This window comes from Heloderma suspectum, chromosome 2 (assembly GCF_057233095.1).
Source record: "Heloderma suspectum isolate Gila_16-S chromosome 2, 16-S_ref, whole genome shotgun sequence".
In the NCBI taxonomy this organism is placed as follows: domain Eukaryota; kingdom Metazoa; phylum Chordata; class Lepidosauria; order Squamata; family Helodermatidae; genus Heloderma; species Heloderma suspectum.
In genome coordinates, this window is record NC_139459.1 from 194465105 (window position 1) to 194479427 (window position 14323).

Consider the following 14323-nt stretch of genomic DNA (forward strand, 5'->3'; position numbering starts at 1 on the left):
AAGGCGAGCCCTTTGGCTTGTTAAAATCCCAGCAGACTGCCCCGCAGGACTCAGTAGTTCGATTGCACTGTCAGGAGGCCATCTCTGACTTGCCCAAGGTCTAGCTTCGAGTTAAAGCGCCCCCGCGTGCCGCATTTCTATGTATCCAAATAGATCAGGCCGCTAAAGCTGCCTATCACCAGGGGAGGGCCCAGGGCTTGCAGGGAGGCAGCGCGGGCACTTCTTCATTAGCCGGGATGCTGACGTCATCTGCCAGCCCCCTCAGACCTCCCTGTTCCTTCGCAGCTCAGCTGCAACCTTCGCGGGGTGGGGGGGGGGGATGAATTTTCCCAACAGCAACAACCGCTTAGAGATTTTATTATTAATAAATAATAACATAGAATATTGTTCCCTGTTGTAATGGAAACTATTTTGCGGTGGCTTGGTTTTGAATGGGCAATTGAGACCCACTGGCTTTACAAAGACCTGTTTTTGGTGGAGATAAAAACACAGCTGCCTGAATTTTTAGACTGTCCTTGGGGGCTTGGCTATGGCAACTGTCACGTTGAGTGCCTGCCCTTCAACATTTACCACTACCCGGCTGCCTATCATGGTGAAATTTACACATGAAATGTTTGGTTCTGTGTAGAGGGAACTGACCCTATCGAGTTGTGGCTCCCAGACGGCTGACTTTTTTTAAAGGGAGTTATGTCACATGCAAACCATCTGTCCATTATGCCCTTTACTCCTCTCTTTAAGCACATACTGTAATTCAAAGTCTGGGCCAAATGCCATTGCCTGATTCTATATGACAGAGCAGAAATAAAATTTTCCCATCATTCAGTGTAACAAAAAGCTATAGGTTTAAACATCTTTAACCAGACCTTAATCATGCTTAACATGCGTTAAGGGCGATTACACTTGACTTTGTGTTCTCTGGATGGATGGCTTTGCAATAATCTACTTTTTAAAACTCTATTTATGAGCACATCTTGCAGGCATCTACTTTAACAGTTGTAAATGTAGGGTGGTATCCAATGTAACGCTAGCAGAAAAAATAAGAGGTGGCATTGTTTCACTAATCTACTCTGTGTTCATGCAGTTCTGCAACAAGAACAGCTAAAGCAACACCTAGCTTAAAGTTGTAATGAGTTGTGAAAATGTTTGCACAAGCGGAATCAGTTTCATTTGACACTTGTACAAGGATGAAAATGTATTTCAAACATAGAAAGCAGGCCAGATGAAAATCACCAGTTGGGTAAAAAGAAGCCATCTGTTTTTTCAAAGAAAGCTGGAAAAAATGAAGAATTTTTTGAAGAAGGGGTGGGAGGGAAAATAAAAAGACAAAAAGATCCAACCAGTTAAATTTAGAAAGTGAGTAGGAAACTGTGGCCCTCCAGATGTTGTTGGACTTTCACTCCCATCATCCCTTATCATTGATCATAGAAGCTGGGGCTGATAAGAGCTGGAGATCAACATTTTGAGAGTCATAGGCTGCCCACCCATGATTTAGAAGTTAATATTGGGTAGGCAACGTGGTGCCCTCCAGATATTTTGGGCTTCAATCTCAGCCACCATTGCCAATGCTCAGGGATTATGGAAGTTGTAATCCAAAACGTGGAGGGCACCAGATTGCCTGCCAGTCTTATCACAGGTGATTTTGATGTTCAAAGGAAAGTTAGTGTGAGGAAGTAAAGTAGTTCGAATTTGAGGAATGGAAGTCAGATTAAAAATAAATCCAACAGCGAGTTGGCAGAAAGGTAATTAAGGCATTGACAAGAAAATTCATTCCAAAGATTTAGAACAAGAAGAGAGAATCTGGATGGTATTTAGACAGGGTAGAAGAATCCAGAGTAGATTTCTTTCAAAAGCAGATAAGCTACAGACTAAAGCAAATACTAAAAATATAAAGACAGAAAAAGCAGGGAAAGGAATATGAACAGGGACGCAAAGATCATCCAAAGAAACTAGTAAAAAGAATGACGGTATCATTAGAGGAGCAGGAACAGAAAATTGTGAACCATAAACCAAAAGAAACTTTAATCAAAGAAATATATTGCAAAACAAGTGAAGAGTTAAAGATGGAAGACAACTAAGAGTGAGGGTTAAGGAACAGAAGAAAAAACATGCTTATCTAGTTTCTAGAGAAAGGGCAGTAGAAAGAAAGCATGCATAATCTTAAAAGTCAGAGTCAGACAAGAGAAACATTGGCCTAGTTCACATGTCACAACCACCCAGGATGGGGGGTGGGGAGTGTTAAACTCTGGGTTGTTGTGAATGTGCCCGATTGTTCCTGCTGCAAGTGGACGTGGCTAAACAACCCAGGCATCCTCCATCCATAGCTTGTTGGGGGAGAGAGAAGCCAGAGTTAAACAGAGCCATTATTTAAACCACAACCACTAAGCAGCACAAGTGTACAAGACTGTAGAAATCAAGGATTCCAGATCACACATGTAGCGCCCACTACATGTATATAGTTTTAGGTGCATTGGTTCTATACAGGCCTTTGGCTAAGCAAGGACAGCATAAGGCATTCCAGTTCTCTCCCCCACCCCCACCATATTTAAAAAGAAGTCTACTTTGAATAGTGTGAAGAGTCAAAAGTTAGATCAATATGTAAATTAAAGTCACCAATTAAGACAGGAAAAGCAGCCAGGATTTCAAAATCAGAATAAAAAGGATATAATAAAATGCTATTGATCTTTTAAATTATACCTGCACCTCTTATCTGTTAGTCTCACACTTTACCTTAAGTAAAAGGGCTATATTAAATAAGGAGGTGTAGATTTATGGTGGCAGCAGAAGTGAATAGAGGAATAACTAATGTCGGATTTTGCCATTTTAGTGTTAGTAGCAGTGGGACAACCCCAATGAAGGGGTGGTCCTCCTCATTTTTAGTGGCCACAGTCATGGGATTTTCTTGTGGTGATCCTCCACAGGACCACATTGACAATAAAAGACAAGTAGCAGGAAAAATCATATAATTATGAAATTCAGAAGCCAAGATGGCTGCTCTTGACATGGTTCAATCTCTGCTCTCCCCTCCAGCAGTTCTCTTGTACTTGCTGCTGACACTGAGTGTTGACACTTGGGGGCATTCAACTATCAAGAACTGTAGATCAGTACTGTAATATATCAAAGGAGCCCTTTTCTTTTTAACATGCCTGGGATTTAAGATGCTAGTCCTTATGGAGAAATGTCAAGTTTAGCTTGAGACCAGGAAACAGTAACATTTAAAGGCCCAATTAATATATGATTGAGAATATAGTGATTAAAACAGCTGCCTAAGAGGAAGTTCTCAGTTTAGATCCATCATGAACTCAACAGGTGGCTTTAGAGAGACTTCTCTCTCTCTCTCAGGCCTCCCCCTCCCCAGTCTGCTATATTGGTATAAATATTACCTAATGTATAAAACTGTTGTAAGGATTATGGAGACAATGTGACTGAAGCACTCAAAATGCCTTATTAATGCATCAGTGCCTTATAGAAGTGACTTACGGTGCAATCCTATGTACGTTTAGACAGAAAAATGTCCTATAGTTCCCAGCATTCCCCAGCCAGCTATGCTGGTGGGAGAATGCTAGAAATTGTAGGACATTTTCTCTGTCTAAGATTGCATAGGATTGCACTCCTATAAATTTATCAGGAGCTGGGTGGGGTAGGGACGATGACGGTGTAGTGTCAGCAGTTCAAAGACTTGGCATTATTCAAGAGGTAATTTGGCAAGAACAGAAATTAAGAGGGTAGGGATATGAACTAGGTAGGAACTAGTATGGATATTTTCGGAGCTACATGAGAAATAGTTTTCACTCAGTTAGTGAAACTGAGTGAAAATCCATCAAATGGAAGTACTTGGAGCCCCTTTCATTTTACAAGCAACGTAACTATTTAATGTGTGATTTCACTTCTGTAAAGGAACACACACACACAACACATACACTTAAGTCACTGCTTTTGCATTTGTGTGGGTGTTAAAGCAATTAGCTTTGGTCACAGCACAGATGAGGCTGAGAGAGGGTATCTGTGTGGGTTGTGGTGCAGTAAGTGTTGAGCTGACCTGTCACTAGCACAGGTCCCCATTCCCAAGGTTCAGTGCCAACCAGTTCTTAGGGGTTTATAGCAGACTTTAGTGACGAGTAGGATTCAGAATAAAGAAGTCAGAAGGACACCTACAGAGCCTCAAAAGATTTAATTCCGCCTTCCCCAACTTAGTGCCCTCCAAATGTTTTAGACTACAACTTCAAGCATCCCCCAACCAGCCATGCTGACTGGGGGATGCTGGGAGTTGTAGTCCAACACAACTGGAAGGCATCAGGTTCGGCAAGGCTGATTTAACCTGTTGAACCCTGGAGCAATGTGTTTTATAGATAAGCAGCTGACCTAGCACACTTAACAGAGCATTCTGGGTTTTGCAAGTGTGCTTCTTTTTATGTCCATTGTTTCACCATTTTGTACCGTCTCTCATACCTGAGAGAAACTAAACATTTTAAAATGAAAATTAATTTAATCATTGGCTATCCCCTCTAGTCTTCCTATATATTAGCTGAAGTGCTATTTAGACTGAGAGTTCAGAGTAAACAGAATTGTGTTTGTATAACCCTTGGTATTTCTCAAGCACTTGGCATTTGCATCACATTCCAGAATTAATTCCTTCTTTCACCATCTGGGAGGAAGCGTCCTCTATCCTTGCAGCAGGGATAACATACATTTCCCCAATTCATTACCAAATCGATTTTGATAATACAGGTTTAGCTCCCAGATGATAGCGTTCAGTGTGGTAGGAACATCTCTCTCCAGTTCACTTGAAACACACCTTTCAAGTGTTGCTATTAGATATCCAGACAGATTTTGAACTTTAACAAAGGTCTGTCAGAAAGGATCATGCATTCTAAGTACAGCAAAAGGATAATTCCTGAAGCTTTTAGTTCAAAAATCTGTCACCTGTAAGTATCATCCAGCAAGGTAACAGGAACCAAGGACACCAGCATAACGTGGTCATGGCTATTTGCTTAGATCTGTTGTTTTCTTGTTCCCTTCTCAAAAAAATAACTTAATCATATGGAAGCCCCATCCTAGTGAAACATTTTACTGGCCAGTTTAAGTTCTTTAGGCAAGTCGCCTGTGTTTCAGAGAAACTGAATGTTTGGAGAGACTTTGAGAGCTAAATGAAGTACCACTAATGCATGCAACCACAAATCTCCATATCTCATGTTTATCAAACTCAAGATTACACTGGAAATGTGATGCTGATGCCTGCCTCTTTACCGCATAGCAAGCACAACAGTGCCACCTACTGGTTTGTTTAAGCTAGACACAAAGATCTTTTCAACAGATTCTCACCTTCCCAACTGTCACTCTGCAAAGAAAAGTCTGGTTTAGAAGCTCTCAACAATAAAAAATGACAGAGCCTTTATTGAATAAAAATGTTTCATACTTAGCAAGATTGGTAAGAAAGCAGAATATGTTACAACTCTAAAATATAGTTAGAGCTAATTTAAGTAAATACGTTACAAAAAGATTAAAAACTCTTAAAGTAAACCCTTTGCCCAGCTCAAAATACTATGATTTATAAAATACATGCAGTCAAGTTGAAAAGCACTAAAAAAACACAATGCTAGGAATCAGTCCCAAGAAATCCCCCCACTGTTTTGTCTATTTATCATCATGTAGATTTTTGTATGCAACATTTTTCATGCTGACTCTTAAATCTGGAAGTTTGGTACATACAGAGTTTCATAACTTACACTGTTTGCAGAAGAGGAGAACGGACATTTTAAGTTGGAAATGTTATTCAAGAAGACAAATGTGAAATGTAAGCAGTGATACCTTGCAGACAGAAGCTTTGCCCTCTACGTACTCCTTCACTTAGCACTACTCTTGGAAATAAAGATGCCAAACTTCTAGGCAGGTATGAGAAAGATAGCCCGCCGACTCTGATTCGCCTGGGTCCCCATTTACAAATGTTGTATGCAAAAAAAAAAGCAAAAGTGCGCAGAAGGTCCTTTCCTGATCATTGCAAGTAAACATAGCTTCCCCCTAAAATTATGCCACTGACTGCATATTTAATATAATGTTATTATTGGACACCTATCTAGAAGACAGTGTTTTCACTATTTTTAAAAAATGTATCAATTGTGCCTTTACACAAACATTAAAGTGCAGTCACCATTTAGAGTGGTCCCCAAGCCCCTTGGAACTGGTCCCTAAGCACTGCAGTAGTATTGGAAGTGGTAATAGTAATGTATCTCAAAGAGCCTTTTTCTTTCAGCTCAACTTTGGGGACTGCAGTGCCATCCTTCAACAATGGCTGAATTACCAAAAGCAGAAGAGCAAGAGGCCATTTAAATGACCAGGGTACAGAGTGGAATTCAGGAACGTACAGTTTTGCTCAATTGAGGCAGCAGCTATTTTCACAATACGTTTATGCTTTCTATTCAGTTTTCACAGAATCAGTTACATTCTTGCAGGTTTCCAATGAACTTTCCTATAAAATGTGAATCCGAGCAAGTCTTTTTGGTTCCCTTATGCATTAACCCGCAGCACAGTATCACTTTCATAGGGGGTAGCCGCTTTAGGGGGGGAATCCCAAAACACTAAACACACCAATTTAAGGCTCAGCACCCTGGAGTAAGTTCTCTAGCGGGAAACAAGTCACGTTTCTTCTTAGTCTTCCTCTTCACCATAGTACCTGTTGCGCTTGATCTGCTCTTCCACAGTCAAATCTTCTAGGTCTTCACCTTCAAAAAACCCTACATCTTGGGATTTACGATTTGCACTAGCAGATGGTTCTTTCGCAATTGTCAAATTCAAGATGGGATGTTTAGGGGACATACGGAATGGTGCCTGTTTCTCCAGAGAAACAGGCTCTCCAGCAGCATCTTCCTCTTCCTCGTCAGTGTCGGCACTCCTCTGGCCATTCTCAGCTAAGCTGTCCTCGACTCTTGCTTCTGCCTTTCCCTCATCCAGCTCTTCATCCTCTTCGGCAGCATTTGAAGCACCACCGTGCTCAGCTGCGTTGCTTCCTTCCACTGACTTGTTCTCTGCCACTATTTCCTTCCCTGGCTCCTCACTTCGCCGGACCACACTCCTCTCGGCCTTGGGAGGCGAGGCATCCTCAGTTCTATGGCTCCTAACAGATATAGTTCTAAATGAGGCAGCTACTGTAAATGGCCGGCTTCTTTCTTTAAGGGAAGACGTCCTTCGTAGCTTTTTAAGGTCTTGGTCCACATCCTCCTGATGATCTGGCTTTGGGATGTCATCTTCTGGGGGCCACTTTGGCTTCAACACTTTAATACCTTCTTCTAAGACACTTCCTTGGCTACCTTGTTCTGGAGGAGGTGGCCAGGCAATCTTCAGCTTCTTAGTTTCTGTAGGCTTCTCTTCCTTCTCAAGCACACCTGCAGCTTTTGCTTCCATGCTAGCCGCTAAAATTCCAACTTTTGCAATTGGAGCATCTTCCACCCCTGGACTTGGCGGGCCTTCCACGGCATTTCCCATATATGCATGTTTCTCCTGCGATTCTTCACTCTCAGTTTTGCTTGCCCACAATTCCTTGTGAGGCTTATGCCCAAAGCCTTCATCATAGTTGCCTTTGGATTTGAAGAGCTGGTTAAAGTGAGGCTTGCAGTAAATGTTTCCATGGAGAGATGCATATGTTCCAAGACTGTACAATGAAAAATACACACATAGGCTATCACTAGCAAACCTGGTAACTCACAAGACAAAAAACACTAACTCCCTCAAAATATGCCTCCAAAAAAAGGTCAGATGCATCATGCCCACACCACCCTTGCAAGATATTCTGGGCTAATGTACAAGATAGGGCAATTGCATGGCCTGTCAATGGGGTAATCATTCCAAAATAGACCTGCAATAATCCACTTGTAAGAATTACTCTTAAATATTGTACCAACCCAATCACATTGGTTGTCCCCTGTTTGGAACAACTGCTTTAATCAAGCAGCAGCTTCAAAGGGACACAGAAAAACAGCTGCTTTAAGAAAGAAAGAAAGAAAGAAAGAAAGAAAGAAAGAAAGAAAGAGAGAGAGAGAGAGAGAGAATGAAAGAAAGAAAGAAAGAAAGAAAGAAAGAAAGAAAGAAAGAAAGAAAGAAAGAAAGAAAGAAAGAAAGAAGCTATTGTCTAGAAGGTTTGGTGTTTAGGTTCTACAAAGACCTTAGAAATGTGTTGTGCCCATTTCATAGATGGGAAGGCTGACACCGGATGAAGCAATTCATTTCAGGCCAGAACCAAGGAAGGAATGCAACTTCAGTATTACTGCTGTATTATGGACAAATCACACACCATAAGTAGGAAAGCCTCTCTCAAAAGCTGTCTGTCTGTCTGTCTGTCTCTAACCTAATTTGACTTTGTGGGGAAACATAATGTTGAGAACCTCTGATTGTGCAATGATCAGCACTAGGGTTCTCCGATTTGCCTCCTCCTAGTGGCCAGGACAGGCAGCAGAAGCAGAGACAAACCTTGATCATCAAGTTGCATGGAGACATATCCCTACTGTCACCTGGCTGCCCAAAGGAAGCAGCTGTTGTCCTCTCTAGGTGACCTAGTTAATGTTGTGATGTAAACACTGCCACTACGAAAGCTAGGCTGCCTTGCAGCTAGGATAGGCAGTTGCTGCCAAGACTGCTATGAGAGTCAGCCTAGCCACCAGCTGATCTATCACATCACATAACCACTCCATCCCACTGATCACATGCCACTCTTGCCCTTGACTACAGGGCAACAGTGGGATGGGGGCTCCAGCCCACGTCCTCCTCCTATTTTCATCTTAGGGGGAGGGGGCAATCACTAACAAAAATCACCACTTGCAATAGTCACTAGGAGAGGCCTTCTGGTGACTAGGCAGACGAATGGCAGTGATCTGTGACATCCCCTCCTTCCCCTTGCTGGGACAAGGCAGTCTGGATTAGGGATGTGCGATGCTGACAATTCCATTCCATTTAAGCCTGATAGGATTCCAGTGTTTCTGTTCTGGTAAGCAGTGACAGATTTTAGCGTATTTTGTTTTTCCAATTCCAGAATTTCATTGCGCATTTCCCCCCAGCTCCTGCCATTTGTGCGAATGGTAATTTGCACAAAATGTATTGGGGGTGGGGATCTTTAACTTTGCTCAAATGTCATATTTCTTTATAGATTTTTAAACTGGCAATCTTGCACAAGCGTGCACAATCGCAAGTCCGCCTGTCTGCTATGTAGGCCCACAGAGACATATTCGCCCCTTATAAATATCTTTCTCAGTTTCATCCTCTCCACACTCTGCTTCCTTTAGCCCAGCAGAGCCATATTCCATACTTGTCAGTTAGTATGATTGACAAGTATGGTCCCATCCTCCACTCAGAGGGAAAAGGGGGGAGGGGAATTGACAGGTAACTTGACAAGTACAGAATATGGCACTGCTGGGCTAAAGGTAATGTGTGAAGAGGATGGAACTGACAAGGATATTTGCAAGAAGGGAATATGCCTCTGTGGGGCTACATAGTGGACAGGCGGACTTGTGATTGTGCACGCTTGCCAATATTTTTTTTTTTAAATCACAACCCCATTTGCACAAATTTAAAGATTCCCCCCACTTCAAAATCCCATTTGTGCAACTTGCCACCATTAAAAAAACAACTGGAAACACATATTGGCTCAACTCATTACAAATCGAGGCAATGTCAGTGGGGGTAAATGGAACAAAATCCACCAGGGCCAAATTGGAAAAATCCAGTGAGTTTTCACCCCCCAGATACAATCCCCATATATCCCTAGTCTGGACGTCCTTTTGTTCTTTGCTTGAACTGACCCTCCTATCATTGTACGTGCAGCCCAGCTGGATCAGTCCATTGGGCCCAGCATCCTGTTTCCAAGAATGGCTAGCCAGATGGCTCTGGGAAGCCCATAAGCAAGACATGAAGGCAGGAGCCCTCCTGATTTGCCCCAGCATCTGGCATTCAGCGCTATACTGCCTCTGGACTTCGAATTTCCAGTTAGATCTATCAACAGCTATCAGCCATGGTCACTATCCACAAATTTGTCTAACCCCATTTCTTTAAACCCTTCTGGGTCAGCGGCCAGTGCCACATCTTGTAGCAGTGAATTCTGCAATTTAAGATGTTATATATTATTGTCAGGGGTGGGCAACGTATGACCCTCCAGATGTTGTTGGACTACAAGTCCCATCAGCCCTAGCCAACATAGCCAATGGTGAAGGATGATGGGAGTTGCATCCAGAGTGTCCAGTTCACATTTCTCAGCACCAGAAACAATTCACTCCTGCAACCCACATTAGATCCTTAATCTTATAGCAACCTACATTTGGTTTTAGAACAACTGAGCTGTACCCCACAATCTTCGACTTACGTGAGTTTGCTGCTGCAGTAAGAACAACGGAAACAGCTGATATGGTATACTTGCTGGTTGGCAAAGAGACGCTCCATTGGGTAGACAGTCTTCTTGCACGCAACACATGTTTCCTTTGCTGGCAACTGGAACTTCTGATGGAAGAAAAATGGGTGAGTGGTAGCAGTATTTTTCTTTCTGTAGCCAGTCCCAGGTCAGTCCCAAAAGAGCCTCCCTCAAAAGCAAATATGCATTAGGTTATTTAACTTACAAGCAACAGTCTCAATCCTCAACCTTTCTTCTTCCCCCTCCCCCCACCTCATACCTGCCAAATCCCATGTTCTAGTCAAGCTAGAAAGGCAAAGTTTATGAAAACTTCCAACAAAATCCCTCCGCCACCACCCAGCAGTGTATCTGCTGCTGACATTTCTGGAGGTGGCCCAAAAGTAAACACAAGAATCTGTGGAACTGGCAAAAGGCTAGTTATCTAAACAGTATCTCCAACCTAATGTTATGATCTGCACCCATCTTCAGTCTCTCTATAGAGGGCCAGCAGATTGTGGGGAGGTGGGAATGTAAGAGGAAGTCAAAGGGCAAGATCAGCAGAAGCACTCAGAAGTCTAGAAGGATGAAGACAGACTTAACAGTTCACACTGAATTCTTCAGCTTCACAACAGAAATGACAGGACACGCATACCAGCAAATGGAATGCCATCTCAGCCATCTGGTCTTACACCCCACCCCCAGCCACCCTGTGCCTCAGGTGGGCTGTCCCCTTTTTTAAATGCCACATGAACACCCATGTGTTGCTATGTGTTTCATCAGATCTTTTACAAACAATACATTTTTAACATATAGAACTGCGCTGGGGATCACAGGGGAGCCAGCCAATCAGCTCTGTTCAGGGCTGGCTTCTGCTTCCAAGTCTGCAGAACTTCCCTACCCCCCACCCCATCCCCCTGTCACCCTTCTCCAGAACTCAACCCGGAGAGGAAAAGCCATGCACAGATTGAATGCAGTGAGGATGTTAGGTCTGTCTTCAACCAAACACAAAATGTGTGAGAGAGTACACACAGTTCAAGGGTCTAAACAAGCGGAGCTAGTAAGGGGGGTTGCTCATGGTCCAAGTGGGCCTGTTTCAGGAACCAAATGGGTACACTTAAGCCATTTGGATTATTTATTTAAAAATATTTCTAAACTTATTATTACTAAAAAATCATCTAAGCAGTGTACAATAGAAAACATAAAATAAAAACAAGATGACATGTTCCGCCTTCAAACCAGGAACTAGTAGTTAAATAACTGCTTTTTATAAAATGCTACTTATGATGAACGAGCTTCAGTGTTTGGAGCCAGTGCTTTAAGAAGGTAGTCAATTATGTATATACAATCCGATAAATAAAACATTTAAATATACATTGTACTTCACAGCTAGAATGTGTGGCCCAGGCGAAGTAAAAAAGGTATTGGACCACAGCAGTAAAACAAACAGATTTATTGTGCTTCCAGAAGGATGATAGGCTTTATACATCCAAGATGGCCAAGGCAACACAGTCAGTTTAAAGGCTGCTTGTCCAGACACAGAGAAATAGCTCTTCTTTCCCTTTTAAAAAACCTACGAACTATTACCCTCTTCTTTCATGTTCAATGAAGTCTCAACGTAACAGGATAATTTAGGCAGCATGGAAAACAGATCCCTCTAATGACAGAAAGAATCCAGGCAATAAATTTACTTGGCTGCCAAAAGCTGGTTTCCCCAATGTCATCTGGGAACCAGACACTTGCAATGGATGACATTAGCTGCCGCAACATATATTCCCCATTCAACTTACATGCATGTATGGAGAAAGGTTTTGGGGTGTGTAGAGACATTTTCCTTTCCAAGTACGCTATGAATAGCAACTACAGTAGAAGGGTGAAGTCCAGTTAATAAAAAGGAGGAGAACAGGCAAGAAAGCTGAGAGTTGAGCTCACATTAAAAGGGAGGCAGAAGGCAGGAGTAGAGATTAGGAACCAGGAGCAGGAAACAGAAGCTGGAAAAGACAAATGGCTATTTATAAACACACATCTAGGCTGGTATGAAAGCTCACTAAGAAGTTCCTTGGGTGAAAACTGTTTTATATTCCCATGAACCCAATAAAAACAGACTCAACTGACAATTAAGTTTCATAGCATCAAGGAGAGAAAAGTCTCTCTCAAAGTAATAAGAACAACAACTAATATAGCACTTTTCACAGGAGAAACTGGATACTCGTTAACTAAATTTGAGTTTTGTGCTCTTTATTTAAATTGATGAAAAGGAAACCAGAAGACTAATGAACTATTCACAAGTTGGACAGTAAGTTAGTGGTAGAACTGAAAGCAAACACCAACTGGGAATGACAGTCAATTTTTTCCACTTCAGTTCCCTCTCAAAAACCATATACCCTTTCCTTTCTCTCTCTCCACTCTCACTCAGTCTTCTTATCAATCAACCAAGAACATAATGCTTAGAATATTGTCTTTTTCTTTTAATACAGTTAATACCCACCCCAAGCAGCTAGAAAGCCTGGCTGCCGGTACACCTGCTGGCACACACAAATGGGGCTGCAATACCCATGGGAGTGATGGGACATTGCACAGGAAAAAACAGGGCTGCCATCACAGCCCCATGTTGAACACATGTGCCAGCAGGTGCACCAGCAGCCGGGTTTCCTAGCTACCTGGAGTGGCTATTACCTGCAAAAAGAAAAATATTTTAAAAGGCGGCCCTAAGCCCACCTCGTAACTTCTTAAAGAAGAATTTTGTGCAGGTTTTTTTTTTTGGGGGGGGGGGGGAGAAATCACACATTAATGCAGAAATGGGAAACGGACTCAATATCTAGATTTAGTTCTAGACCTAGTTCTAGATTTTTATGGCTGTTTTATTGATTCCTATGCTGTTATTGTTTTGTATTATACTGTATTTTATTCTTTTACATATTTTATTGTATTTTATATTTTTAACTGTTCTATGGCATTTTAGTTTAATGGGTTGTAATCCGCCCAGAGAACATTAGTTATTGAGCAGATCAGAACTGAAATAAATAAAAAGTAAATAATAATAAACCCATGCAAAGATGACAAGAACCAGAATTAGACTGATCCATCCCTAATGGGTTTCAAGACTTCTGGTTTTTCTTTTCTTTTTTCCCCTCTACTCATATATGTTCCTCATGAGTATATAAATACTACATTTAGTTTATAACTACATATTTAACATGCCTGTTTTTGTGTTTCTGTATTTAATTTTTCAAATGAAAAATGCGTATACCTGAAAGATATCGGTGTACCAACGTCATCACCATCATCATCCAAAACAGCTCCTCCTGCCAGGAGATCTTCAGTTTAAAAACTTTCATAGAACCATTACACAGAATGCTTTGGTTTCCTTCCCTCAAGTCCTCGCACATTTCAGATTAACAAATTAAGGATTTGCTAATCATGGAGAAGCTTGACTACTGGTGATTTGCAGAGTCAGAGATAAAAGACTACTCATATCCACCATCAGCACTCCAGATTAGTTTTTTCTTCTGTACTGCTCATTACTATCAGCTAAGACAAAAATATCCACTGTACCTTCACTGCTTTGAGGGGAGAGGTATCGGTCTGGCTAGATGCTCTCGAATCAGGGCTTTGTTGTTTGGCATAGACAGACCTCAGGACTTCAGTTTCTTTCTGGATGTTTAATCCAACTAAAACAGGGGAAGGAGTCTTGTTAATATTCCTCATTTAAAACTCAGTTCGCATCCTGGATTAAGGAAGATACAACTAAATTAGTAAATGCAGTGCCAATGATCATTAGGCCTCAAAAGATGCAAGCACAACAAACGAAAGTACCAGCTACTTCAGATGCAGCACTTTGTACTACCTAAAGAGGAGGGTTTCATTTGTCCACAATGGGCCCTGTGAGATCAATTCACATCCGTTCATAAGAATCAACTTTCAAAGTGCATGGCGTCTTGGCGCTTCTCTCCCATATGGTCA

The 14323-nt window shown here is 41.9% G+C and overlaps 1 protein-coding gene across 7 annotated transcripts in view; it reads right to left on the minus strand.

The window, feature by feature from the left end:
* Positions 1–5351: 5351 nt before the first annotated feature.
* The window catches only part of LIMA1 (LIM domain and actin binding 1), a 65540-nt gene continuing 56568 nt past the window's right edge, over positions 5352–14323 (minus strand). For 4 of the 7 annotated variants that reach the window (XM_084837162.1, XM_084837158.1, XM_084837163.1 and 1 more), the window contains exons 9-11: positions 13916–14031; positions 10340–10473; positions 5352–7642 (exon numbers count right to left, since the gene is read on the minus strand). In XM_084837162.1, coding sequence (XP_084693288.1) covers positions 6643–7642; positions 10340–10473; positions 13916–14031 — 1250 coding nt within the window. In that variant the 3' untranslated portion in view covers positions 5352–6642. The remainder of the gene's footprint in view (positions 7643–10339; positions 10474–13915; positions 14032–14323) is intronic. The other 3 variants (XM_084837164.1, XM_084837160.1, XM_084837161.1) reach the window with 1 other exon arrangement.